The sequence below is a fragment of the Mustelus asterias genome, unplaced genomic scaffold (genome assembly GCF_964213995.1).
Source record: "Mustelus asterias unplaced genomic scaffold, sMusAst1.hap1.1 HAP1_SCAFFOLD_551, whole genome shotgun sequence".
Taxonomy (NCBI): Eukaryota; Metazoa; Chordata; class Chondrichthyes; order Carcharhiniformes; family Triakidae; genus Mustelus; species Mustelus asterias.
The window spans coordinates 212,148-237,606 of record NW_027590501.1 but is presented as its reverse complement, the minus strand read 5'-3'; the positions used below and the strand labels follow the sequence as shown (position 1 = coordinate 237,606).

Here is a 25,459-nt window from a genome sequence, read left to right as displayed (position 1 = left end):
GCAGATGGGAACAGCTTTCCTTTGTCCACCTTATCGAAACCTATCAGAATCGTGTCAGGAATGTAAAGCTGGAAATCCCTCCCTAACAGCACTGTGGGTGAACTTACACCTCAGGCATTGTAACAGTTCAGGAAGGCAGTGTTGGGGTTGACCACGGCCGAGGCAGCTACAGACAGCCACATATTCTGTTATAATTGAAGGACAGCAGATTGAATGTGAGGCATTATGGGACTGGACTATCTTGACCACATTCCTGTGACTGCTCAGTTTCTGCAATCACGGACCATTAAAGCTGCTGAGCAGGGCCCCGACAGAGGACCTGGTGAGAATATTTACTCAGAATGAGTTAGAATTAAACTTATTCCAGGATCGGCAGGTGTTCAGCGGCTGAGATACTTGAATCTGTGAAACGTGGGTCTGATCAATCAACAAACGATGATAGGTAGTTGGTTAAGAAGCATTCTCAGGCATTATTTAAATTATTTTATCATAAATTTGTGACCCGATAGTTGGTGAGGTGACGGTATACTCCAAGTAGCACTGGATTGAAAAGCAGATCTCAGAGTAGATTCTAATGTTATAATCTTACCCAAGCATGGCCAGTGAAAAATCAGAGCTCGAGTGGGGACTGGACAGGTCTCTTACCTGCCATTTGGAAACTAAGAACAAGAAACTTATCGATAAAATGATTAGAGAATAGAGCCAATCTTTCGAATCTGAATGACACTTCAGAAGAGCTCTTATAAAGGGTCATCCAGACTCGAAACATTGGCTCTATTCTCTCTCCACAGATGCTGTCAGACCTGCTGAGATTTTCCAGCATTTTCTGTTTTTGTTTCAGATTCCAGCATCCGCAGTATTTAACTTTTATGATAAAATGATTAGTTCTGATTGGAATCCCCACGACCCTCCCGCAAAACAGAGGGAGTGGTGGTAAAGGGAGAAAAAGGATAAGGATGATAAAGTCTGGGTCCTGATTCTCCGAGCCCATGTAGAATAAACAAAATGAGTGAAGCAGTTTATAAAGAACAGAAGTTACCCATCCCTAACAAAAACTGATCAAATTAAAATAATTAGGTTGAGGAATATAACAAAAAAAAGATGAAGTTTAGAAAAGTTTGTTTTGTTGTTACCACACTGTATTCAGCTCAATGTTTGTGGAATCTGTGCAGCCAGCAGGAATTGTTTAAATTAAGAATTTCTTCTTTGATTTTGATCAGTGAGAGGACATTATATTCTGTGAAAATCTGCCTCAAGAATAAGGCTGATTGTTCAGTCTGAGGGTGAAAGAAAGATACAGGGGGCGATCTTACCGGCTCGACTCGCCGCTCGATTAGACCGGTGAGCCAGGAAGATAGCGTGCGAGACTAAAGGATTGCTCTCTTCCCGGGCCGTGTTTTGCCGGCTTCATTCCCAGAAAGGGAGTGAAGGTTATTTGCACAGAGTTGCCTACATTACAATGTGATTGGTGGGTTCAGCATGGCTGCTTCCCCCCCTCGCTGGCAAGACGTCACATCGGCGAGAATCACTACTGGTCTTCACCAGCGGGGAACAGGTGCTTGGGCCACACTGGGTGTGTTGTGTGGGGGGGGGGCTGTGTGTGTGGGATCGGAGGCCATTGAAGCCACCATGGTGGTCAGGGGCAGTGCCCATTGAGCAATGCCACATTCAGTACCCTCCTAGCACCCTGGCAGTGCCCAGTTGAGCACCATAAGTGTACCATGGGCAGTGCCAAGGGGATGGGTGGGGGTGGGGCTTAGTGGAGGGGTATTTATAATGACTGGGGGCTTATGCAAGGAGGGTGGATGCCAAGGGGGGAGCTTTGCATGGGGGAGGGTGATCGCGGGGGAGGGTGATCGCGGGGGGGGGTGAATCTCTGCCAAGGGGAGTGGATGTGCACAGGGGGGCGTTCAGGAATTGGCCACGGAGGGGGCATCATGGTGATTGACTAAGCAGTGACCCTTAATTGAGTAACAATTAATAAATCCGTCGTTATAGTAAAAGACTGAGTTTTTATTTGCTGTTAAAATGTAAAAGCTTAATTGTTGTGTATGTAACGAATGTGCAATGAAGATAAATTTTTAAAGTTTATTTATTTGTGTCACAAGTAGGCTCACATTAACACTGCAATTAAGTTACTGTGAAAATCCCCCAGTCGCCACACTCCAGCGCCTGTTCGGGTTACACTGAGGGAGAATTTAGCATGGCCAATGCACCCTAACCAGCACGTCTTTCAGACTGGGTATGGATACAGGAGCAGCTGGAGGAAACCCAGGCAAACACGGGGAGAACATGCAGACACCACATGGACAGTGACCCAAGCTGGGAATCGAACCCGGGTCCCTGGCACTGTGAGGCAGCAGTGCTAACCACTGTGTTACCGTGCTGCCAAGTCGGCCATTTGGCCCGTCAAGCCCGCTTGCCATTCATTTTGGTCATGGCTGATCATCGAATTCAATATCCTGATTCCCCCCGCCCCCGTACCCCCCCCATACCCCCCCGCACCCCCCCATACCCCCCCCGCACCCCCTCTCCCATACCCCCCCCCGCACCCCCCCTCCCATACCCCCCCCTATACCCCTCGATCCCTTTAGCCCCAAGAGCTATATCTAATTTCTTCTTGAAATCACAATGTTTTGGCCTCAACTACTTTCTGTGGGAGTGAATTCCACACATTCACCACTCTCTGGGTGAAGAAATTTCTCCTCATAGCATCTGCAGTATAATGTGGATAAATGTGAGGTTATCTACTTTGATAGCAATAATAGGAAGACAGATTATCACCTGAATGGGTGTAAATTGGGAGAGGTGGATACTCAGCGAGACCATGGAATCCTCGTGCATCAGTCGCTGAAAGCCCGCAGGTTCAGCAGACAGTAAAGAAGGCAAATGGTATGTTGGCCTTCATAGCGAGAGGATTTGAGTACAGGGATAGGGATGTTTGGCTGCAATTGTATAGGGCGTTGTTGAGGCCACGCCTGGAGTATTGTGTGCAGTTTTGGTGTCCTTATCTGAGGAAGAATGTCCTTGCTATAGCGGGAGAGCAGCGAAGGTTTACCAGCTGATTCCTGGGATGGCAGGTCTGTCATATGAGGAGAGACTAAGTCAGTTAGGATTGTATTCACTGGAGTTTAAAAGAATGAGAGGGGATCTCATAGAAACTTATAAAATTCTAACAGGTTAGATTCAGAAAGAATGTTCCCAATGGTGGTGGAGTGTAGGTTAGGTGGATTGGCCATGTTAAATTGCCCCTTTATTGTCTAAAGGTATGCAGGTTAGGTGGATTGGCGATGCTAAATTGCCATTTAGTATCAGGAACAGGAGTAGGTCCCAATCAGCCCCTTCTTCAGCCTGTTACACAGTAATAGGGCGGGGGGGGGGGGGCACATTCAGCCCCTTCTCCAGCCTGTTACACAGGAACAGGAGGAGGCCCCATTCAGCCCCTTCTCCAGCCTGTTACACAGGAACAGGAGGAGGCCATTCAGCCCCTTCTCCAGCCTGTTACACAGGAACAGGAGGCGGCCATTCAGTCCCTTCTCCGGCCCGTTTCCTGCATTCGGTGAGCTTGGAGTTGATTGTAACTAATTCCATACGCCACCTTCGCCCCACGCCCATGGATACCAATCTCTCCGTTGCAAGACTTAAGATTAATAATTGACCCAGCATCAGTTGCTCTTGTGCGTCCAAGCATTTCCCAATTTTTCTCCCGTTAGGTCTAGTTCGAACACTTAGGCTCTGTCCACGCCTGTCCAACCTTCAGTCACCAAATAGCAGAGATAACACCCTCTATCTAACCCTAATCAGTTCCCCTGAAGCTTGTAAACTTTAATCAACACTTACCCTTCTCCATTCCAGCGAATACAACCCCAGTTTCTGCAATCTCTCCTTTGCCCGTAAGAAATAGGAGCAGAGGCCATTCAGCCCTTCCAGCCTGCTGCCCCCTCGAATTAGCTCATGGCCCATCTGAATGCTCGCTAACTCTACTTTCCAGCCTTCTCGCCGCAACCTTGAATTCCCCCAACCAATTAAGGGACAATTTAGCATGGCCAATCCCCCTAACCCACACATCTTTGGACACTAAGGGGCAGTTTAGCATAGCCAATCCACCTAAACTACACATCTTTGGACACGAAGGGACAATTTATCATGGCCAATCCGCTAACCCACACATCTTTAGACAGTAAGGGACAATTTAGCATAGCCAATCCCCCTAACCCACACATCTTTGGACATTAAGAGGCAATTTACCATGGCCAATCTACCTAACCTGCATATCTTTGGACACTAAGGGACAATTTACCATGGCGTATATTTCTTGCCCGGTGTAGATTCAGAACCATTGTCAGGAAAATGCTCATTTTAAAAAAATAACCTGGCTGTGTGGGGAAATGGCAGCAGCCAATTTGCGAACAGCACCATCCAATAAAATGCCAATTTAACATTTTGGTGATATTTTTAACAATGTGTTTGCGGACGCGGCATCAGTGGCCAGGCCCAGTGTTTATCGCCCATCCCCAATTGCCCCTCGAGATGGTGGTGGGAGAACCACCCTTCTCGAACCCACTGCAGTCCCTGTGTGGTGTGGGTAACACCCACAGTGCCATTAGGGAGGGAGTTCCAGGGTTTGTACCCCAGCCACAGTGAAGGAACGGCTGATATATTTCCAAGTCGGGACAGTGAGTGGGGCTCAGAGGGGGAACTTGCAGGTGGGTGGTGTTCTCCATGTGTCTGCTACCTCTTGTCCTTCTAGACAGTCAAGGTGGCAGGTTTGGAAGGTGTTGACTCCAGGACATTGCGGCAATCTCTTCCCCACACAGACTCTTTTTCCAATCGCAGCCGTGGGATCACCGTCCCTTGCAAGACTCGCTCCCCCTCCAACAGTACAAACACTTCCTTGGCACTGGATCGAACGGTCAACTTGAGGAGGCCACCTTCCAACTTCAAGGCATGTGTGAGAGACCCATGGAGCCAGCAGAGGCAGAGATGTTTGTGTGCACACACACACACTCACAAAAATCACTCTCTCACACACACAGACACACACTGAGGCAGTCGCAAAGGTTTACAAAAGATCCTTTTATTGCCAAAAAACCCGTCATCATTCTCAGCGAAGCCAGGCAGTCTCGAGTGTCAGTGCCCACACACACAGCGCGACCGGTGCAGATGTGGGGGGGTGAAGGATAGCAGTTGTGGAGAGAGAGTTGGGCTGGGGAAGAGGAAAGAAAGAGTCTGGCGGGGGCAACCAGGGAAGGCCATTCACGTTCTATCCCTGCGTTGGTTTCTGCATCCCACTCCCCAGCCCGGGGGTACTCCTCCATGGGAAGCCAGCGTCGGGTGACCCTCCAGGTCCAGTCAAGACTGCGGTGGCTGCTTTGTGAGGGTCACGTCAGGGGAGGGAGGGACGGGTTGGGGGCGGGGGAGGGGGGGTGAGGGCAAGGGCTTGACTGGAGCTATCCACCTAGTGGGTACGCCCACCTCCAAGACGCCCTGAGGAGTTGACACCACCAGGTGGAGGGCAAACACAGGAGGTCGATCGGACAGAGATAGCGAGCAAGCAAACACGCATAGTGGACTGCTGCAATGATTGTTCCACCTGCCGTTGCAGCTGTACAAGGTACCGGTGAGGCCACACCTGGAGCACTGTGTACAGGTTTGGTCTCCATACTTGAGAAAGGATACACTGGCACAGGAGGGGGTGCAGAGGAGATTCACTCGGTTGATTCCAGAGTTGAGAGGGTTGGCTTATGAGGAGAGACTGAGTAGACTGGGGCTATACTCATTGGAATTCAGAAGAATGAGGGGAGATCTTATAGAAACATATAAGATTATGAAGGGAATAGATAAGATAGAAGCGGGGAAGTTGTTTCCACTGGCGGGTGAAACTAGAACTAGGGGGCATGGCCTCAAAATAAGGGGGAGCAGATTTAGGACTGAGTTGAGGAGGAACTTCTTCACACAAAGCGTTGTGAATCTGTGGAATTCCCTGCCCAGTGAAGCAGTTGAGGCTACCTCATTGAATGTTTTTAAGGCAAGGATAAAGTGTTGAACAGTAAAGGAATTAAGGGTTATGGTGAGCGGGTGGGTAAGTGGAGCTAAGGCCACAAACAGATCAGCCATGATCTTATTGAATGGTGGAGCAGGCTCGAGGGGCCAGATGGCCTACTCCTGCTCCTAGTTATGTTCTTATGTCCCCCCCTGCCACTTTCCCCAACACCATCGCCAGTGTGGATCGGGTGAAGTTAGGGGCGGGGGGAGTGGATGGGATTCGACTCTACCGGAGTTGGGTAGTGGGGGGGTTTAGTTACCCAATCAAAATTTCTCCGCCTAGTATCATGTCCAATCACTGAAGGTGAGAGTGGGAGAAAGTTAAAGGAGATGTGAGGCACAAGTTTTTTTTTACACAGTGGTAGGTGTCTGGAACGCGCTGCCAGGGGTGGTAGTGGAGGCAGATACGATAGGGGCGTTTAAGGGGTTTTTAGATAAGCACATGAATATGAACACGAACAGTTAATGTGGTTCAGCTATTTAGGAAGGGTTGGAGGATAAACCAGGGAACTATAACCTTATAGCACCTTAGTTAGGCCGCACTTGGAATATAGTGTTCAATTCTGGTCGCCACACTATCAGAAGGATGTGGAGGCTTTAGAGAGAGTACAAAAAAGATTTACCAGGATGTTGCCTGGTATGGAGGGCATTGGCTATGAGGAGAGGTTGGAGAAACTTGCTTTGTTCTCACTGGAACGACGGAGGTTGAGGGGGGACCTGATAGAAGTCTACAAGATTATGAGGGGCATGGACAGAGTGGGTAGTCAGAAGCTTTTTCCCAGGGTGGAAGAGTCAATTACTAGGGGGAACAGGTTTAAGGTGCGAGGGGCAAGGTTTAAAGGAGATGTATGAGGCAGTTTTTTTTACACAGAGTAGTGGGTGCCTGGAACCCGCTGCCAGGGGAGGTAGTGACTTTTAAGGGGCGTCTTGACAAATACATGAACAGGATGGGAATAGAGGGATATGGTCCCCAGTAGGGTACGGGGTGTTAGTTCAGACAGGCAGTATGGTTGGTGCAGGCTTGGAGGGCCTGTTCCTGTGCTGTAATTTTCTTTGTTGTTTTGTATAGACCAGTGAGTCTCACGTCAATGGTAGGGAAATTATTGGAGGAAATTCTGAAGGAGAGCATCCATTTGGAGAGGCAAAGCTTGATCAGGGATAGTCAGCGTGGCTTGGTCAGAGGGAGGTCATGCCTAACAAATGCGATTGAAATTTTTGAGGTGACGACCAGGTGTGTAGATGACGGTAATGCAGTTGATGTAGTTTATATGGATTTCAGCAAATCCTTTGACAAGGTCCCACATGGGAGGCTTGTAAAGAAGGTAACTGCACATGGGATACAGGGTAATCTGATAAAGTGGATTCAAAAGTGACTCAGTTGTAGGAGACAGAGGGTGATGACTGAAGGCTGCTTTAGTGACTGGAATGATGTGGAGATGCCGGCGTTGGACTGAGGTAAACACAGTAAGAAGTTTAACAACACCAGGTTAAAGTCCAACAGGTTTATTTGGTAGCAAAAGCCACACAAGCTTTCGGAGCTCCAAGCCCCTTCTTCAGGTGAGTGGGAATTCTGTTCGCAAACAGAGCTTATAAAGACAAGTTCCACACACACGAGACGGCCTGAACCGGGATATTGGGTTCATGTCACACTATTTGTAATCTCCACAGTTGCCTGGACCTGCAGAGTTTCACTGGCTGTCCTGTCTGGAGACAATACACATCTTTTTAGCCTGTCTTGATGCTCTCTCCACTCACGTTGTTTTGTTTCTTAAAGACTTGATTAGTTGTAAGTATTCGCATTCCAACCATTATTCATGTAAATTGAGTTTGTGTCTTTATAAGCTCTGTTTGTGAACAGAATTCCCACTCACCTGAAGAAGGGGCTTGCAGCTCCGAAAGCTTGTGTGGCTTTTGCTACCAAATAAACCTGTTGGACATTAACCTGGTGTTGTTAAACTTCTTTTAGTGACTGGAAGCCAGTATCCAGTGGTGTATCACAGGGATCTGTGTTGGGCCCCCTATTATTCGTCATTTATATAAATGACATTGATGACTATGGAGGGGAGGGGGGGTAGGATTAGTAAGTTTACGGATGACACAAAGATTGGCTAACAGTTTGGTTAAGATTGGTTAACAGTGAGGTTGAGTGTCTTGGGCTACAAAATGATATAGACGGAATGGTCAAATGGGCAGATAAGTGGCAGATGGAATTTAACCCTGAAAAGTGTGAGGTGATGCACTTTGGAAGGAGTAAGTTGACAAGAAAGTACTCAATGAATGGTAGGACACCAGGCAGTTCTGAGGAGCAAAGAGACCTTGTCGTGTTTGTCCACAGATCTCTGAAGCTGGAAGGGCATGTTGGTAGGGTGGTGAAAAAGACATGGGACACTTACCTTTATCTTTCAAGGCATGGATTACAAAAGCAGTGAGGTCATGATGGAGTTGTATCGTTGTAGGAGGCCACAGCTGGAGTATTGAGTGCAGTTCTGGTCACCACATTATAGGATGTGAATGCACTGGAGGGGGTGCAGAGGAGATTCACCAGGATGCTGCCTGGGATGGAATAATTAAGTTATGAAGAGAGGTTGGATCGGCTTGAGTTGCTTTCATTGGAGCAGAGAAGACTGAGGGACGACCTGATTGAGGTATTCAAGATTAGGAGGGGAATGGACAGAGAGGATAAGGAGCAGCTGTTCCCCTGAGTTGAAGGGTCAGTCACGAGGGGAGAAAGGTTCAAGGTGAGAGGCAGGAGGTTTCGAGCGGATGTGAGGAAAAACATTTTTACTCAGAGGGCGGTGAGGGTCTGGAATGCGCTGCCTGGGAGGGTGGTGGAGACGGGATGCCTCACACCCTTTAAAAAGTATCTGGATGAGCACTTGGCACATCATAACATTCAGGGCTGCGGGCCAAGTGCTGGCAGATGGGATTAGGTGGGAGTTCAGGTGTTTCTAATGTGTTGGTGCGGACTCGATGGGCCAAAGGGCCTCTTCTCAATCACTGAATCCCTACAGTGCAGAAGGAGACCATTCAGCCCATTGAGTCTGTACTGACCACAATCCCACCCGGGCCCTATTCCCGTAACCCCACGTATTTACTCTGCTAATCCCCCTGACACTAAGGGACAATTCAGCATGGCCAATCCACCTAACCTGCACATCTTTGGACTGTGGGAGGAAACCAGAGCACCCAGAGGAAACTCACGCAGAAATGGGGAGAATGTGCAGACTCCGCACAGACAGTGACCCAAGCCAGGAATCAAGCCTGGGTCCCTGGCGCTGTGAGGCAGCAGTGCTAACCACTGTTAGCTATGAAGAGAGGTTGGATTAACTTGGTTTGTTCTCACTGGGACGACAGAACTTGAGAGGGCAACCTGATAGAGGATTATGAGGGGCATGGACAGAGTGGATAGTCAGATGCTCTTTCCTAGGGCAGAAAAGTAAAGTACTCCCACACTCCAAAGATGTGCAGGTTAGGAGGATTGGCCATGCTAAATTGCCCCTTAGTCTCAGGGGGATTAGCGGGGTAAATATGTGGGGTTACGGGGATAGGGCCTGGGTGGGATTGTTGTCAATTCAGACTTGATGGGTTGAATGGCCTCCTTCTGTACAGTAGGGATTCTAAGACTAGGGGACATAGGTTTAAGGTGTGTGGGGAAAAGTTTAGAGGAGATGTGCGAGGCATGTTTTTACACAGAGGGTGGTGAATGCCTGGAAGGCGCTGCCCGGGGAGGTGGTGGGAGCAGGTACAATAGCGGCACTTAAGGGGCAACTAGACGAATACATGAATAGGATGGGAATGGAAGGATATGGATTCCCTCAGTGCATACGGTTTTAGGTTAAGCAGACATCATGATCGGTGCAGGCTCGGAGGGTCGAAGGGCCTGTTCCTGTGCTGTAACTTTCTTGGTCCCTTGTGCCAGAGCGCGCTGTATAATTCTAGGAATATGCACGGAATAGCGGGATAGGGACCGAGGGCAGGTAGAATGGACTGGTTTAAATTGACATCACGTCCAGCACAATGTGATGGGCCGAAGGGCCTGTCCTGTCCCAAGGCTCCCAAGGGTGACACCCGGGAATCGGGGTGGGGGCTGAAAGCACCAGGAGGCCTGAGGCTGTGGGCGGGTTAGTGGCCAAAGCCAGATTGGGTGAGGAGACTGGTTCCCCGGGGAAATGGCCAGAGCTCCTGGGTGGGGGGGGAGGAGGGGGCGGGGGGAGGGCGAGGGAGAGGAAGGGAAGAGGTGGAGGGTCATGGGGAGGTTTAAAATTTACTGGAGGTCAGGGTAAGGACCCACTTGGGAATCCTGATGAATCCCGGGATGAAGGTGGAGAGCCAGGAAAGGCTCGGCAGCTGCTGCAGAACGAACTTGAGGGAGCAATAGTCCACCAGAGCACGGCCTGCGGGGGGACAGAGAGAGGGGGAGAGGCAGAGGCGGAGAGGGGGAGAGACAGTGGCGGAGAGAGAGAGAGACAGAGGCGGAGAGAGAGAGACAGAGGCGGAGAGAGAGAGACAGAGGCGGAGAGAGAGAGAGACACAGAGGCGGAGAGAGAGAGAGACACAGAGGCGGAGAGAGAGAGAGACACAGAGGCGGAGAGAGAGAGACAGAGGCGGAGAGAGAGAGAGATACAGAGGCGGAGAGAGAGAGAGACACAGAGGCAGAGAGAGAGAGAGAGACACAGAGGCGGAGAGAGAGAGACAGAGGCGGAGAGAGAGAGAGAGAGAGAGACAGAGGCGGAGAGAGAGAGAGAGAGAGAGACAGAGGCGGAGAGAGAGAGAGACAGAGGCGGAGAGAGAGAGACAGAGACAGAGGCGGAGAGAGAGAGAGAGACAGAGGCGGAGAGAGAGAGAGAGACAGAGGCGGAGAGAGAGAGAGAGACAGAGGCGGAGAGAGAGAGAGAGAGAGAGACAGAGGCGGAGAGAGAGAGAGAGAGAGACAGAGGCGGAGAGAGACAGAGGCGGAGAGAGACAGAGGCGGAGAGAGACAGAGGCGGAGAGAGACAGAGGCGGAGAGAGACAGAGGCGGAGAGAGACAGAGGCGGAGAGAGACAGAGGCGGAGAGAGACAGAGGCGGAGAGAGACAGAGGCGGAGAGAGACAGAGGCGGAGAGAGACAGAGGCGGAGAGAGACAGAGGCGGAGAGAGACAGAGGCGGAGAGAGACAGAGGCGGAGAGAGACAGAGGCGGAGAGAGACAGAGGCGGAGAGAGACAGAGGCGGAGAGAGACAGAGGCGGAGAGAGACAGAGGCGGAGAGAGACAGAGGCGGAGAGAGACAGAGGCGGAGAGAGACAGAGGCGGAGAGAGACAGAGGCGGAGAGAGACAGAGGCGGAGAGAGACAGAGGCGGAGAGAGACAGAGGCGGAGAGAGACAGAGGCGGAGAGAGACAGAGGCGGAGAGAGACAGAGGCGGAGAGAGACAGAGGCGGAGAGAGACAGAGGCGGAGAGAGACAGAGGCGGAGAGAGACAGAGGCGGAGAGAGACAGAGGCGGAGAGAGACAGAGGCGGAGAGAGACAGAGGCGGAGAGAGACAGAGGCGGAGAGAGACAGAGGCGGAGAGAGACAGAGGCGGAGAGAGACAGAGGCGGAGAGAGACAGAGGCGGAGAGAGACAGAGGCGGAGAGAGACAGAGGCGGAGAGAGACAGAGGCGGAGAGAGACAGAGGCGGAGAGAGACAGAGGCGGAGAGAGACAGAGGCGGAGAGAGACAGAGGCGGAGAGAGACAGAGGCGGAGAGAGACAGAGGCGGAGAGAGACAGAGGCGGAGAGAGACAGAGGCGGAGAGAGACAGAGGCGGAGAGAGACAGAGGCGGAGAGAGACAGAGGCGGAGAGAGACAGAGGCGGAGAGAGACAGAGGCGGAGAGAGACAGAGGCGGAGAGAGACAGAGGCGGAGAGAGACAGAGGCGGAGAGAGACAGAGGCGGAGAGAGACAGAGGCGGAGAGAGACAGAGGCGGAGAGAGACAGAGGCGGAGAGAGACAGAGGCGGAGAGAGACAGAGGCGGAGAGAGACAGAGGCGGAGAGAGACAGAGGCGGAGAGAGACAGAGGCGGAGAGAGACAGAGGCGGAGAGAGACAGAGGCGGAGAGAGACAGAGGCGGAGAGAGACAGAGGCGGAGAGAGACAGAGGCGGAGAGAGACAGAGGCGGAGAGAGACAGAGGCGGAGAGAGACAGAGGCGGAGAGAGACAGAGGCGGAGAGAGACAGAGGCGGAGAGAGACAGAGGCGGAGAGAGACAGAGGCGGAGAGAGACAGAGGCGGAGAGAGACAGAGGCGGAGAGAGACAGAGGCGGAGAGAGACAGAGGCGGAGAGAGACAGAGGCGGAGAGAGACAGAGGCGGAGAGAGACAGAGGCGGAGAGAGACAGAGGCGGAGAGAGACAGAGGCGGAGAGAGACAGAGGCGGAGAGAGACAGAGGCGGAGAGAGACAGAGGCGGAGAGAGACAGAGGCGGAGAGAGACAGAGGCGGAGAGAGACAGAGGCGGAGAGAGACAGAGGCGGAGAGAGACAGAGGCGGAGAGAGACAGAGGCGGAGAGAGACAGAGGCGGAGAGAGACAGAGGCGGAGAGAGACAGAGGCGGAGAGAGACAGAGGCGGAGAGAGACAGAGGCGGAGAGAGACAGAGGCGGAGAGAGACAGAGGCGGAGAGAGACAGAGGCGGAGAGAGACAGAGGCGGAGAGAGACAGAGGCGGAGAGAGACAGAGGCGGAGAGAGACAGAGGCGGAGAGAGACAGAGGCGGAGAGAGACAGAGGCGGAGAGAGACAGAGGCGGAGAGAGACAGAGGCGGAGAGAGACAGAGGCGGAGAGAGACAGAGGCGGAGAGAGACAGAGGCGGAGAGAGACAGAGGCGGAGAGAGACAGAGGCGGAGAGAGACAGAGGCGGAGAGAGACAGAGGCGGAGAGAGACAGAGGCGGAGAGAGACAGAGGCGGAGAGAGACAGAGGCGGAGAGAGACAGAGGCGGAGAGAGACAGAGGCGGAGAGAGAGGGAGAGACAGAGGCGGAGAGAGAGGGAGAGACAGAGGCGGAGAGAGAGGGAGAGACAGAGGCGGAGAGAGAGGGAGAGACAGAGGCGGAGAGAGAGGGAGAGACAGAGGCGGAGAGAGAGGGAGAGACAGAGGCGGAGAGAGAGGGAGAGACAGAGGCGGAGAGAGAGGGAGAGACAGAGGCGGAGAGAGAGGGAGAGACAGAGGCGGAGAGAGAGGGAGAGACAGAGGCGGAGAGAGAGGGAGAGACAGAGGCGGAGAGAGAGAGAGATGGACTGGTTAATGCCAGGATTACCTGAACCCTGGTGTCCCCAATGCAAATCTACTGGAAATACACCCTCCCCCACAAGATAATCGTGCTGACCCCATCAGGAAACTCCCCCTGAGATCCGACCCCCAAGATCTCCACCCCCGACTCCTGGGGTCACCACCCCTGATCCCCCCGGAGATCACCACCTCCCGAACCCCCGGAGATCACCACCCCGACCCCCGGAGACCACCACACCCCGACCCCCGAGATCACCAACCCCGACCCGAGATTACCACCCCGACCATGACCCCGAGCTGACCACCCCCCGACCCCTGACCCCGAACTGACCACCCCCCGACCCCGAGCTGACCACCCCCTGACCCCTAGCTGACCAATCCCGACCCCGAGCTTACCAACCCCTGACCCCGAGCTGACCACCCCTGACCCCGAGCTGACCACCCCCTGACTCCTGACCCCGAGCTGACCACCTCCTGACTCCTGACCCCGAGCTGACCACCTCCCGACTCCTGACCCCAGGCTCGCCAAGCCCAACCCCCGAGATCACCAATCCTGACCCCCGAGATCACCACCCATGACCCCCCGGCCCTGTTCTTCGGCCAGACCAACAACAATTGCACCCATGACCCCCCGGCCCTGTTCTTCGGCCAGACCAACAACAATTGGAAGCTCTCCCCTCCAACCCCCCGCCTCTCCGTCCCCCGCCTCTCTTTCCTCAATCCCCCCACAGCCTCACCCTGCCGTCCCTCAGTCTGCCTCAGGATGTTCCCCACCTCGTCCCTGGCAGGGATTCCCTGCCCTTTACCCCCGGCAAAGCCACAAAGGTGTCAGAGAGAGTGAGTTGGCGGGAACGTACTCACCATTCACGTCCCTGATCCTGTACGGCGCAGCGAGGTCACAGGTCATGAGCACCTTGCCAGATTTCTTCATCAGGTCCTTATCTGGGGAGGGGACGGGAGGGGAGGGGGAGGCAGAGTGAGAGACGTGAGGAGGGTGGGGTCCCAATGGGAGAGGTCACCCCAGGCGAGTGCGGGGTCAGGAATGCCACCCACCCATTCCCTCCGTCTGGACAACTTCATAGAATCCAACAGTACAGAAAGAGGCCATTCAGCCCATCGAGTCTGCACCGACCACAATCCCACCCAGGCCCCATCCCCACAACCCCACACATTTACCCCACTAATCCCCCTGACACTAAGGAACAATTTAGCATGGACAATCCACCTAACTTGCACATCTTTGTACACTAAGGGGTCAGATGACGGCAGACTTCCTTTCCTAAAGGACATTAGTGAACCAGATGGGGTTTTTTCGACAATGGTTTCACCGTCATCAATAGATTCTTAATTCCAGATATTTTTTTTATTGAATTCAAATTCCACCATCTGCCATGGTGGGATTCGAACCCGGGTCCCCAGAACACCAGCTGAGTTTCTGGATGAATAGTCCAGCGATAATACCACTCGGCTATCGCCTTCCCTTTCGCCTCCAGTTACTGGGCCCTAAGTGGGGATCGGCGATGGTGGGTGTCCATCAGTCTGTGATGGCGCAGGGTGAGCTACCTCAGCGATCGGCTGTTGTTCTCTGCGCGGTCGCTGAGCAGGAAACACTCCCACTCCTCATACTGGCTGCCCTGACGCGTGTCGGAAAGGATTTACTGGCTGACCTTACATCTCCTCCATGATCATCCTCAACACTGGTGCCCCACAAGGCTGTGTTCTCAGCCCCCGACTACACTCCTTATACACCTATGACTGTGTGACCAAACTCCCCTCCAATTCGATTTTCAAGTTTGCTGATGACACCACCATAGTGGGTCGGATCTCAAACAATGATGAGACAGAGAACAGGAATGAGATCGAGAACCTGGTGAACTGGTGCGGTGACAATAATCTCTCCCTCAATGTCAACAAAACGAAGGAGATTGTCATTGACTTCAGGAAGCATAAAGGAGAACATCAACGGGGATGAAGTAGAAAGGGTCGAGAGCTTCAAGTTTTTAACAACCTGTCCTGGTTCCCCCCCCATGCTGACACTATAGTTAAGAAAGCTCATCAACACCTCTACTTTCTCAGAAGACTATGGAAATTTGGCATGTCAGCTACGACTCTCACCAACTTTTACAGATGCACCATAGAAAGCATCCTTTCCGGATGTATCACAGCTTGGTCTGGGCTCCTGCTCTGCCCAAGACCATAAGGAACTACAAAATGTTGTGAATCACGTAAACCAGCCTCCCATCCACTGACTCTGTCTACACTTCCCGGTGCCTCGGGAAAGCAGCCAGCATAATTAAGGACCACACACACCCCGGACATTCTCTCTTCACCTTCTTCTGTCTGGAAAAAGATACAAAAGTCTGAGATCATGTACCAACCGACTCGAGAACAGCTTCTTCCCTGCTGCCATCAGACATTTGAATGGACCTACCTCGCATTAAGTTGATCTTTCTCTACACCCTAGCTATGACTGTAACACTACATTCTGCACCCTGTCCTTTCCTTCTCTGTGAATGGTATGCTTTGTCTGTATGGCGCGCAAGAAACAATACTTTTCACTGTATCCCAATACCTGTGACAATAATAAATCAAATCGGCCTTCAGTGACTATCGAGTGTCGAAGTGGGACTGGATCCTGCAGCCTTAGACCGAGCGAGAGAGGCCCAACCCTTTCAACTCCGAAATCAACCTTGAGAGAGATAGATAGATACCCTACAGTGCAGAAAGAGACCATTTCACCCATCGAGTCTGCACTGACCACAATCCCACCCAGGCCCTACCCCCATATCCCTACATATTTATCTACTAATCCCTCTAACCTACACATCTCAGGACGCTAAGGGGCAATTTTAGCATGGCCAATCAACCTAACCCGCACATCTTTGGACTGTGGGAGGAAACCGGAGCACCCGGAGGAAACCCACGCAGACACGAGGAGAATGTGCAAACTCCACACAGACAGTGACCCAAGCCGGGAATCGAACCCAGGTCCCTGGAGCTGTGAAGCAGCAGTGCTAACCACTGTGCTACCTTATGCTACTGTGAATCTCCTCAGCATCCTCTCCAGTGCAATCACATCCTTAGGTTGAATCTAGATTGATTCCAGAGTTGAGAGGGTTGGCTTATGAGGAGAGACTGAGTAGACTGGGGCTATACTCATTGGAATTCAGAAGAATGAGGGGAGATCTTATAGAAACATATAAGATTATGAAGGGAATAGATAAGATAGAAGCAGGGAAGTTGTTTCCACTAGTGGGTGAAACTAGAATTAGGGGGCATAGCCTCAAAATAAGGGTGGGCAGATTTAGGATTGAGTTGAGGAGGAACTTCTTCACACAAAGGGTTGTGAATCTGTGGAATTCCCTGCCCAGTGAAGTAGTTGAGGCTACCTCACTGAATGTTTTTAAGGCAAGGATAGATATATTTTTGAACAGTAAAGGAATTAAGGGTTATGGTGAGCGGGCAGGTAAGTGGAGCTGAGTCCACGAAAAGATCAGCCATGATCTTGTTGAATGGCGGAGCAGGCTCGAGGGGCCAGATGGCCGACTCCTGCTCCTAGTTCTTATGTTCATGGAATCCCTACAGTGCAGGAGGAGGCCATTCGGCCCATCGAGCCTGTACTGACAACAATCCCACCCAGGCCCTATCCCCATAACCCCACACATTTACCGTACTAATCTCTGTGACACTTTGTGTGACAGTGTGACAGTAAACTGTGACAGTTTAGGTTGGCCAATCCACTTAAGCCGCACATCTTTGGACTGTGGGAGGAAACCGGAGCACCCAGAGCAAATGCATGCAGACACGGAGAGAACGTGCAGACTCCGCACAGACAGTGACCCAAGCCGGGAATTGAACCCAGGTCCCTGGCGCTGTGAGGCAGCAGTGCTAACCACTGTGCCGCCTATGTTCTTGTGCCACGAGGCCTCCCAACCCTTTCCCCGCCCACACCCTCCACCCCCGAGAGACTGGGAATCTGTCCGCCCCGGCCTCAGACGTGTCCGGACGATGGAGGACCGTCCAGGGCCAGCCCCGGGGAGTTGAGAATTCCAAAGATTCACCGGTCTCCGAGCAAAGGCATTTCTCCTCAGCTCAGACACAAAAAGGCTGTCTCCTCTCGCTCCGAGACCGGGCCTCTTTCTCCCACCCAACCCCCCCCCCCCCGCCCCCATGGCCAGAGTATCGATGTGGGGGTCCCGTCAGGAAAGGAGAAGGCCGTTCGCCGTGGAGTGCTGAGGGGGGTGGGGAGAAGCGTTTACCCACCTGTAGCGAGGGCGGCGATACATTTCCCGCTCATTTCCGGGGTCTCACCAGCGGTGAACATGTCCGCCACCTGCAAACGGACAACATGGAGAGTTCAGGGACTCCCCCGCTGTCACAACTAAATCGTGTTACTCTGTCCGACCTTCTCTCCCTCACCCACATCTCTCTCATAGAGCATAGAACAGCACAGCACAGGAACAGACCCTTCAGCCCACGATGTTGTGTCGAACATGATGCCAAATTAAACTATTCCCTTCTGCCTGCCCTTGGTCCATATTCCTCTATTCCTTGCCTATTCATGTGCTTATTTAAAACCCCCTTAAACGCCCCTATCATATCTGCCTCCACCAACACTCCTGGCAGCGTGTTCCAGACACCTACCACTCTCTACTTAAAAATATTTGCCCCTCACATCCCCTTTGAACTTTCCCCCTCTCTCCTGAAGTGCAGGTCCCCCAGTATTACATATTTCAACTCTGGGAAAAACATTCTGACTGTCAACCCTATCGATGTCTCTCATTATTTTATAGACTTCCATCAGGTCTCCCCTCTGCCTCTGCCGCTCCAGAGAAAACAACCCTAGTTGTTTCCACTGGCGGGTGAAACTAGAACTAGGAGACACAGCCTCAAAATAAGGGAAAGCAGATTTTGGACTGAGTTGAGGAGGAACTTCTTCACACAAAGGTTGTGAATCTGTGGAATTCCCTGATGTGGAGATGCCGGCGTTGGACTGGGGTAAACACAGTAAGAAGTTTAACAACACCAGGTTAAAGTCCAACAGGTTTATTTGGTAGCAAAAGCCACACAGGAATTCCCTGCCCAGTGAAGCAGTTGAGGCTACCTCATTGAATGCTTTTAAGGCAAGGATAGATAAATTATTGAACAGTAAAGGAATTAAAGGTTATGGTGAGCGGGCAGGTAAGTGGAGCTAAGTCCACAAAAAGATCAGCCATGATCTTATTGAATGGCGGAGCAGGCTCGAGGGGCCAGATGGCCTACTCCTGCTCCTACTTCTTATGTTCATAGAATCCCTACAGTACAGAAGGAGGCCATTCAGCCCATCGAACCTGTACCAACAACAATCCCACCCAGCCCAAGAATCCCACACAACCCTAGGGAGGGCACAGTGGTTCACACTGCTGCCTCACAGCGCCAGGGACCCAGGTTTGGGTCACTGTCTGTGTGGAGCCTGCACATTCTCGCCGCCCCCACCTCCCCGTGACTGCGTGGGTTTCCTCCGGGTGCTCCGGTTTCCTCCCACCATCCGAAAGATGTGCTGGTTAGGGTGCATTGGCCGTGCTAAATTCTCCCTCAGTGTTCCCGAACAGACGCTGGAGTGTGGCGACTGGGGGATTTTCACAGTAATTTCATTGCGCTGTTAATGTAAGCCTTACTTGTGACACGAATAAATAAACATTAGTTCTTAGTTTGTCCAGCCGCTCCTTATATCTCATACTCTCTAATCCAGGCAGCGTCCTGGTAAACCTCTTCTGCACCCTCTCCAAATCCTCTACATCCTTCCTGTAAGGTGGCGACCAGAATTGAACGCAATATCCTACAAGTGGTTCCTAACCAAAGTTTTATAAAGCTGCAACATGACATCCTGACTCTTGTATTCAATGCCCCGACCTATAAAGGCAAGCATGCCGTACGCCTTCTTTATCCCCTATTGACTGGTGTGGCCGCTTTCAGGAAGCTATGGACTTGAACCTCCCTCTCCCTCACCCACCTGTTCACCCTCTCGCTCTCCCTCACCGTCCTTCCCTCACCCACTGGCTCCCTCCTTCCCATCCCACTCACTCTCCCTCCATTCCCTCTTCAGGTTACACTCTCCCGATGTCCTTTCCCTCAATCTCCTTCTTCCCGTTCTGTGTTCCTGTGTAACAGGCTGGAGAAGGGGCTGAATGGCCTCCTCCTGTTCCTGTGTTACAGGCTGGAGAAGGGGCTGAATGGCCTCCTCCTCGCTGTCTCACTCACCCGTTGCTGTCCTTTGGATTTGTTCTCCGTGTTAATAACCAAGTCAGTCACGGTCTCGGTGCGCACGGCTCCCGGCCAGAGGGACACGTATGACACTCCGTGTTTCCGCAACTCCAACGCACAGTCTGCTGCCATTCGATCACACTGCAGAGAGAGAGAGAGAACTGTGAGAGAGAGAGGGGGGGGGGGGGGGGGGGGGCGGAGGGGCAGAGGAGGAGGGGCTAGGGGCAGGGTGGGGGGGGCGGGGGGCAGGCAGACAGAGCGAGCCAGAGAGCCCCAGAGCGAGCCAGAGAGCCCCAGAGCGAGCCAGAGAGCCACAGAGACAGCGAGCCCCAGAGCGAGCGAGCGAGCCCCAGAGCGAGCGAGCGAGCCCCAGAGCGAGCGAGCGAGCCCCAGAGCGAGCGAGCCCCAGAGCGAGCGAGCGAGCCCCAGAGCGAGCGAGCCCCAGAGCGAGCCAGAGAGAGAGAGCAAGAGAGCCAGAGCGCCAGAGAGAGAGAGCCAGAGAGAGAGAGCCAGAGAGAGAGAGCCAGAGAGAGAGAGCCAGAGAGAGAGAGCCAGAGAGAGAGAGCCAGAGAGAGAGAGCCAGAGAGAGAGAGCCAGAGAGAGAGAGCCAGAGAGAGAGAGCCAGAGAGAGAGAGCCAGAGAGAGAGAGCCAGAGAGAGAGAGCCAGAGAGAGAGAGCCAGAGAGAGAGAGCCAGAGAGAGAGAGCCAGAGAGAGAGAGCCAGAGAGAGAGAGCCAGAGAGAGAGAGCCAGAGAGAGAGAGCCAGAGAGAGAGAGCCAGAGAGAGAGAGCCAGAGACAGAGAGCCAGAGACAGAGAGCCAGAGACAGAGAGCCAGAGACAGAGAGCCAGAGAGCCAGAGACAGAGAGCCAGAGACAGAGAGCCAGAGACAGAGAGCCAGAGACAGAGAGCCAGAGACAGAGAGCCAGAGACAGAGAGCCAGAGACAGAGAGCCAGAGACAGAGAGCCAGAGACAGAGAGCCAGAGACAGAGAGCCAGAGACAGAGAGCCAGAGACAGAGAGCCAGAGAGAGAGAGCCAGAGAGAGCCAGAGAGAGAGAGCCAGAGAGAGAGAGAGCCAGAGAGAGAGAGAGCCAGAGAGAGAGAGAGCCAGAGAGAGAGAGAGCCAGAGAGAGAGAGCCAGAGAGAGAGAGCCAGAGAGAGAGAGCCAGAGAGAGAGAGCCAGAGAGAGAGAGCCAGAGAGAGAGAGCCAGAGAGAGAGAGCCAGAGAGAGAGAGCCAGAGAGAGAGAGCCAGAGAGAGAGAGCCAGAGAGAGAGAGCCAGAGAGAGAGAGCCAGAGAGAGAGAGCCAGAGAGAGAGAGCCAGAGAGAGAGAGCCAGAGAGAGAGCCAGACAAAGAGAGTGTGAGATACAGCAACTCAAAGTGAATGAGTGACCTTTACCCTTCGGCCCGTGTACCCGCACTGCCCTGCCACTCACCGCTGCCTTGCCGACTCCATAAGCCACGTTGAAGGTGTAGCGCAGGCCGCCCATGGACGACACGTTGACAATCAGGCCCTGCTTCGCCTCCACCATCATCCGGGCTGCGTACACCGAGCAGATATAGTGGCCCCTGCAAAACAAAGCAAGTGTGGTTGGGGAGGGGAGAGGTGTTGGGACACACTACGGCAGCGAGGCCTCTTCCACTACCACACTCCCCTCATCGCATCCCAATCTCCACCCCCCCATCTCCGCACGTGGGACCAGGATCTCACCCCTGGGGTCCAGAGGGTGAGAAAGGTCAGTGACTGCCTCCGCTCCCACTCGGAGCCCTGGGTCCAGTACTCCACAGCGCCACCACCGGGAGGGGAGGATGTCACTGCAGTTTCTTACCCATGGAAAAGGAAATCCATGGCATGGGTACGAGGACAGCCAGACTCGATCCAAGATGGCAACTTCTTGTGAGCTGTACCCAGCATGCCCTCTACAGTCATAGAATCTACAGCACGGAGACAGGCCCTTCGGCCCAAACTGGTCTGTGCTGACCAAAAAGCCCATGTAAGCGAACCCCATTTGCTTGCATTTGGCCCATATCCCTCTAAACCTTTCCTATCCATGTATCTGTCCAAATGCCTTTTAAACGTTGTCAATATCCCTGCCTCAACCACTTCCTCCAGCAGCTCATTCCACACACGTACCACCCTCTGTGTAAAAAAGCTGCTCCTCAGGTTCCCATTAATTCTTTCCCCTCTTAACTTAAACTCTCTAGTTCTCAATTCCCCAACTCTGGGAAAAGGACTGAGTACGTTCACCCTATCCATGCCTCTCATGATCCTCTGCACCTCTATAAAATCATCCCTCAGTCTACTATGTTCCAAAGAAAAAAAGTCCAGGCCTGTCCAATCTCTCTCTATAACTCAGTCCCTCGAGTCCTGGCAACATCCTTATAAACCTCTTCTGCACTCTCTCCAGTTTAATAACATATTTTCTATAGCAAAGTGACCAAAACTGAACACAATACTCCAGGTGCGGCCTCACCAATGTCCTGTACAACTGCAACACAACTTCCTAACTTCTACACTCAATGCCCTGACTGATGAAGGCCAGCATGCCAAAGGTCTTCTTCATTGCCCTATCTGTCTGTAACAAGTGTTGAACTTGCAGGGGCCCTGGCAGACATATTTAAAATGTCAGTATTCACGGGGGAGGTGCCGGATGATTGAAGGGTGGCTCATGTTGTTCCGTTGTTTAAAAAAGGTTCCAAAAGAAATCCGGGAAATTATAGGCCAGTAAGTTTGACGTCGGTGGTGGGCAAGTTATTGGAAGGTGTGATAAAGGATAGGATCTACAAATATTTGGATAGACAGGGACTTATTAGGGAGAGTCAACATGGCTTTGTGCGTGGTAGGTCATGTTTGACCAATCTATTAGAGTTTTTCGAGGAGGTTACCAGGAAAGTGGATGAAGGGAAGGCGGTGGATGTTGTCTACCTGGATTTCAGCAAGGCCTTTGACAAGGTCCCTCATGGGAGGTTAGTTAGGAAGGTTCAGTCGCTAGGTATACATGGGGAGGTAGTAAATTGGATTAGACACTGGCTCAATGGAAGAAGCCAGAGAGTGGTTGTGGAGGATTGCTTCTCTGAGTGGAGGCCTGTGACTAGTGGTGTGCCGCAGGGATCGGTGTTGGGTCCATTGTTGTTTGTCATCTATATCAATGATCTGGATGATAATGTGGTAAATTGGATCAGCAAGTTTGCTGATGATACAAAGATTGGAGGTGCAGTGGACTGTGAGGAAAGTTTTCAAAGCTTGCAAAGGGATTTGGACCAACTAGAAAAATGGGCTGAAAAATGGCAAATGGAATTTAACGCAGACAAGTGTGAGATATTGCACTTTGGAAGGATAAACCAAAGAAGAACGTACAGGGTAAATGGTAGGACTCTGAAGAGTGCAGTTGAACAGAGGGATCTGGGAATACAGGTACAGAATTCCCTAAAAGTGACGTCACAGGTGGATAGGGTCGTAAAGAGTGCCTTTGGTACATTGGCCTTTATAAATCGGAGTATCGAATATAAAAGTTGGAGTGTTATGGTAAGGTTATATAATAAGAAGTTTAACAACACCAGGTTAAAGTCCAACAGGTTTATTTGGTAGCAAAAGCCACACAAGCTTTCGAGGCTCTGAGCCCCTTCTTCAGGTGAGTGGGAATTCTGTTCACAAACAGAACTTATAAGACACAGACTCAATTTACATGAATAATGGTTGGAATGCGAATACTTACAACTAATCCAGTCTTTAAGAAACAAAACAATGGGAGTGGAGAGAGCATCAAGACAGGCTAAAAAGATGTGTATTGTCTTTACACATCTTTACAATACACATCTTTTTAGCCTGTCTTGATGCTCTCTCCACTCCCATTGTTTTGTTTCTTAAAGACTGGATTAGTTGTAAGTATTCGCATTCCAACCATTATTCATGTAAATTGAGTCTGTGTCTTATAAGTTCTGTTTGTGAACAGAATTCCCACTCACCTGAAGAAGGGGCTCAGAGCCTCGAAAGCTTGTGTGGCTTTTGCTACCAAATAAACCTGTTGGACTTTAACCTGGTGTTGTTAAACTTCTTACTGTGTTTACCCCAGTCCAACGCCGGCATCTCCACATCAAGGTTATATAAGGCATTGGTGAGGCCGAATTTGGAGTATTGTGTACAGTTTTGGTCACCTAGTTACAGGAAGGATGTAAATAAGGTTGAAAGAGTGCAGAGAAGGTTCACAAGGATGTTGCCGGGACTTGAGAAGCTGAGTTACAGAGAGAGATTGAATAGGTTGGGACTTTATTCCCTGGAGCGTAGAAGATTGAGGGGAGATTTGATAGAGGTGTATAAGATTTTGATGGGTATAGATAGAATGAATGCAAGCAGGCTTTTTCCGCTGAGGCTAGGGGAAAAAAAAACCAGAGGGCATGGGTTAAGGGTGAAAGGAGAAAAGTTTAAAGGGAATATTAGGGGGGGCTTCTTCACGCAGAGAGTGGTGGGAGTGTGGAATGAGCTGCCGGATAAAGTGGTTAACATTTAAGAAAAACTTGGACGGGTTCATGGATGAGGGGTGTGGAGGGATATGGTCCAAGTGCAGGTCAGTGGGACTAGGCAAAAAGTGGTTCGGCACAGACAAGAAGGGCCAAAAGGCCTGTTTCTGAGCTGTAATTTTCTATGGTTCTATGGTTCTAACTCCACCTTTAGAGAACCATGCACCTGAACTCCAAGGTCCCTGTGTTCCACGATACTCCCTAAGGTCCTACCATTCACCTCTAATACTATCTTTTACTCTTGTTCTACGCTTCCCTGGGCGGCATGGTGGCACAGTGGTTAGCACTGCTGCCTCACAGCTCCAGGGACCTGGGTTCAATTCGCAGCTCGGGTCACTGTCTGTGCGGAGTTTACACATTCTCAGCCGGTGTCTGCATGGGTTTTCTCCGGGTGCTCCAGTTTCCTCCCACAGTCCGAAAGATGTGCGGGTTAGGTGGATTGGCCATGCTAAATTATCTCTTAGTGTCCAAAGATGTGTAGGTTAGATGGGTTAGCTGGGTAAGTATGTGGAGTTATGGGGATAGGGCCTGGGTGGGATTGTGGTCGGTGTAGACTCAATGGGCCAAATGGCCTCCTTCTGCACCGTAGGCCTTTCTGTGCAGATGAAACGCGATGACTCTATGTACGTCAACGAGCAGGGGAGGGGGAGGGGTGGACAAGGTCAGGGGAGGGGGAGTGAATAGGTGTCAAAGTGGCCCCCTCACCAAGTGGAGCTTCACGCGAACGATCCTGGGAGTGGAAGGATTGTCATACGAGGAGCATTCAAGGACTCTGGGTCTGTACTCGATGGAATTTAGAAGGATGGGGAGGGCGCGGAGGGATCTCATTGAAACTTACAGAATACTGAAAGACCTGGTTAAAGCGGACGTGGGGAAGATGTTCCCATTAGTCGGAGAGATTCAGTTCAGAGGGAACAGCCTCAGCCGAAAGGGACAACCCTTTGGAAGACAGATTTCTTCAGCTGGAGAGATTGGTGAACCTGTGGAATTCATTGCCCACAGAGGAGGCCAGGTCGCTGAGTGTATTTAAGACAGAGATAGATAGGTTCTTGATCAGTTTTTGATTTGATTTATTATTGTCACATGTATTAACATAGTGAAAAGTATTGTTTCTTGCACAGTATATAGGCAAAGGATACCGTTCATAGAGAAGGAAACGAGAGAGTGCAGAATGCAGTGTTACAGTCACAGCTAGGGTGTAGACAAAGATCAACTTAATGCAAGGGAAGTCCATTCAAAGTCCGACAGCAGCAGGGAAGAAGCTGTTCTCGAGTCGGTTGGTACGTGACCTCAGACTTTTGTATCTTTTTCCTGACGGAAGAAGGTGGAAGAGAGAATGTCCGGGGTGCGTGGGGTCCTTAATTATGCTGGCTGCTTTGCCGAGGCAGCGGGAAGTGTACAGAGAAGG

General features: G+C 51.7%; 1 protein-coding gene across 1 annotated transcript in view; it reads right to left on the bottom strand.

The window, feature by feature from the left end:
• Positions 1 to 5,128: 5,128 nt before the first annotated feature.
• LOC144486996 (dehydrogenase/reductase SDR family member 1-like) overlaps positions 5,129 to 25,459 on the bottom strand; it is a 146,408-nt gene continuing 126,077 nt past the window's right edge. The window contains exons 5-10 of the mRNA XM_078205038.1: positions 20,970 to 21,102; positions 19,531 to 19,674; positions 17,554 to 17,623; positions 14,152 to 14,232; positions 8,003 to 10,439; positions 5,129 to 7,453 (exon numbers count right to left, since the gene is read on the bottom strand). Coding sequence (XP_078061164.1) covers positions 10,303 to 10,439; positions 14,152 to 14,232; positions 17,554 to 17,623; positions 19,531 to 19,674; positions 20,970 to 21,102 — 565 coding nt within the window. The 3' untranslated portion in view covers positions 5,129 to 7,453; positions 8,003 to 10,302. The remainder of the gene's footprint in view (positions 7,454 to 8,002; positions 10,440 to 14,151; positions 14,233 to 17,553; positions 17,624 to 19,530; positions 19,675 to 20,969; positions 21,103 to 25,459) is intronic.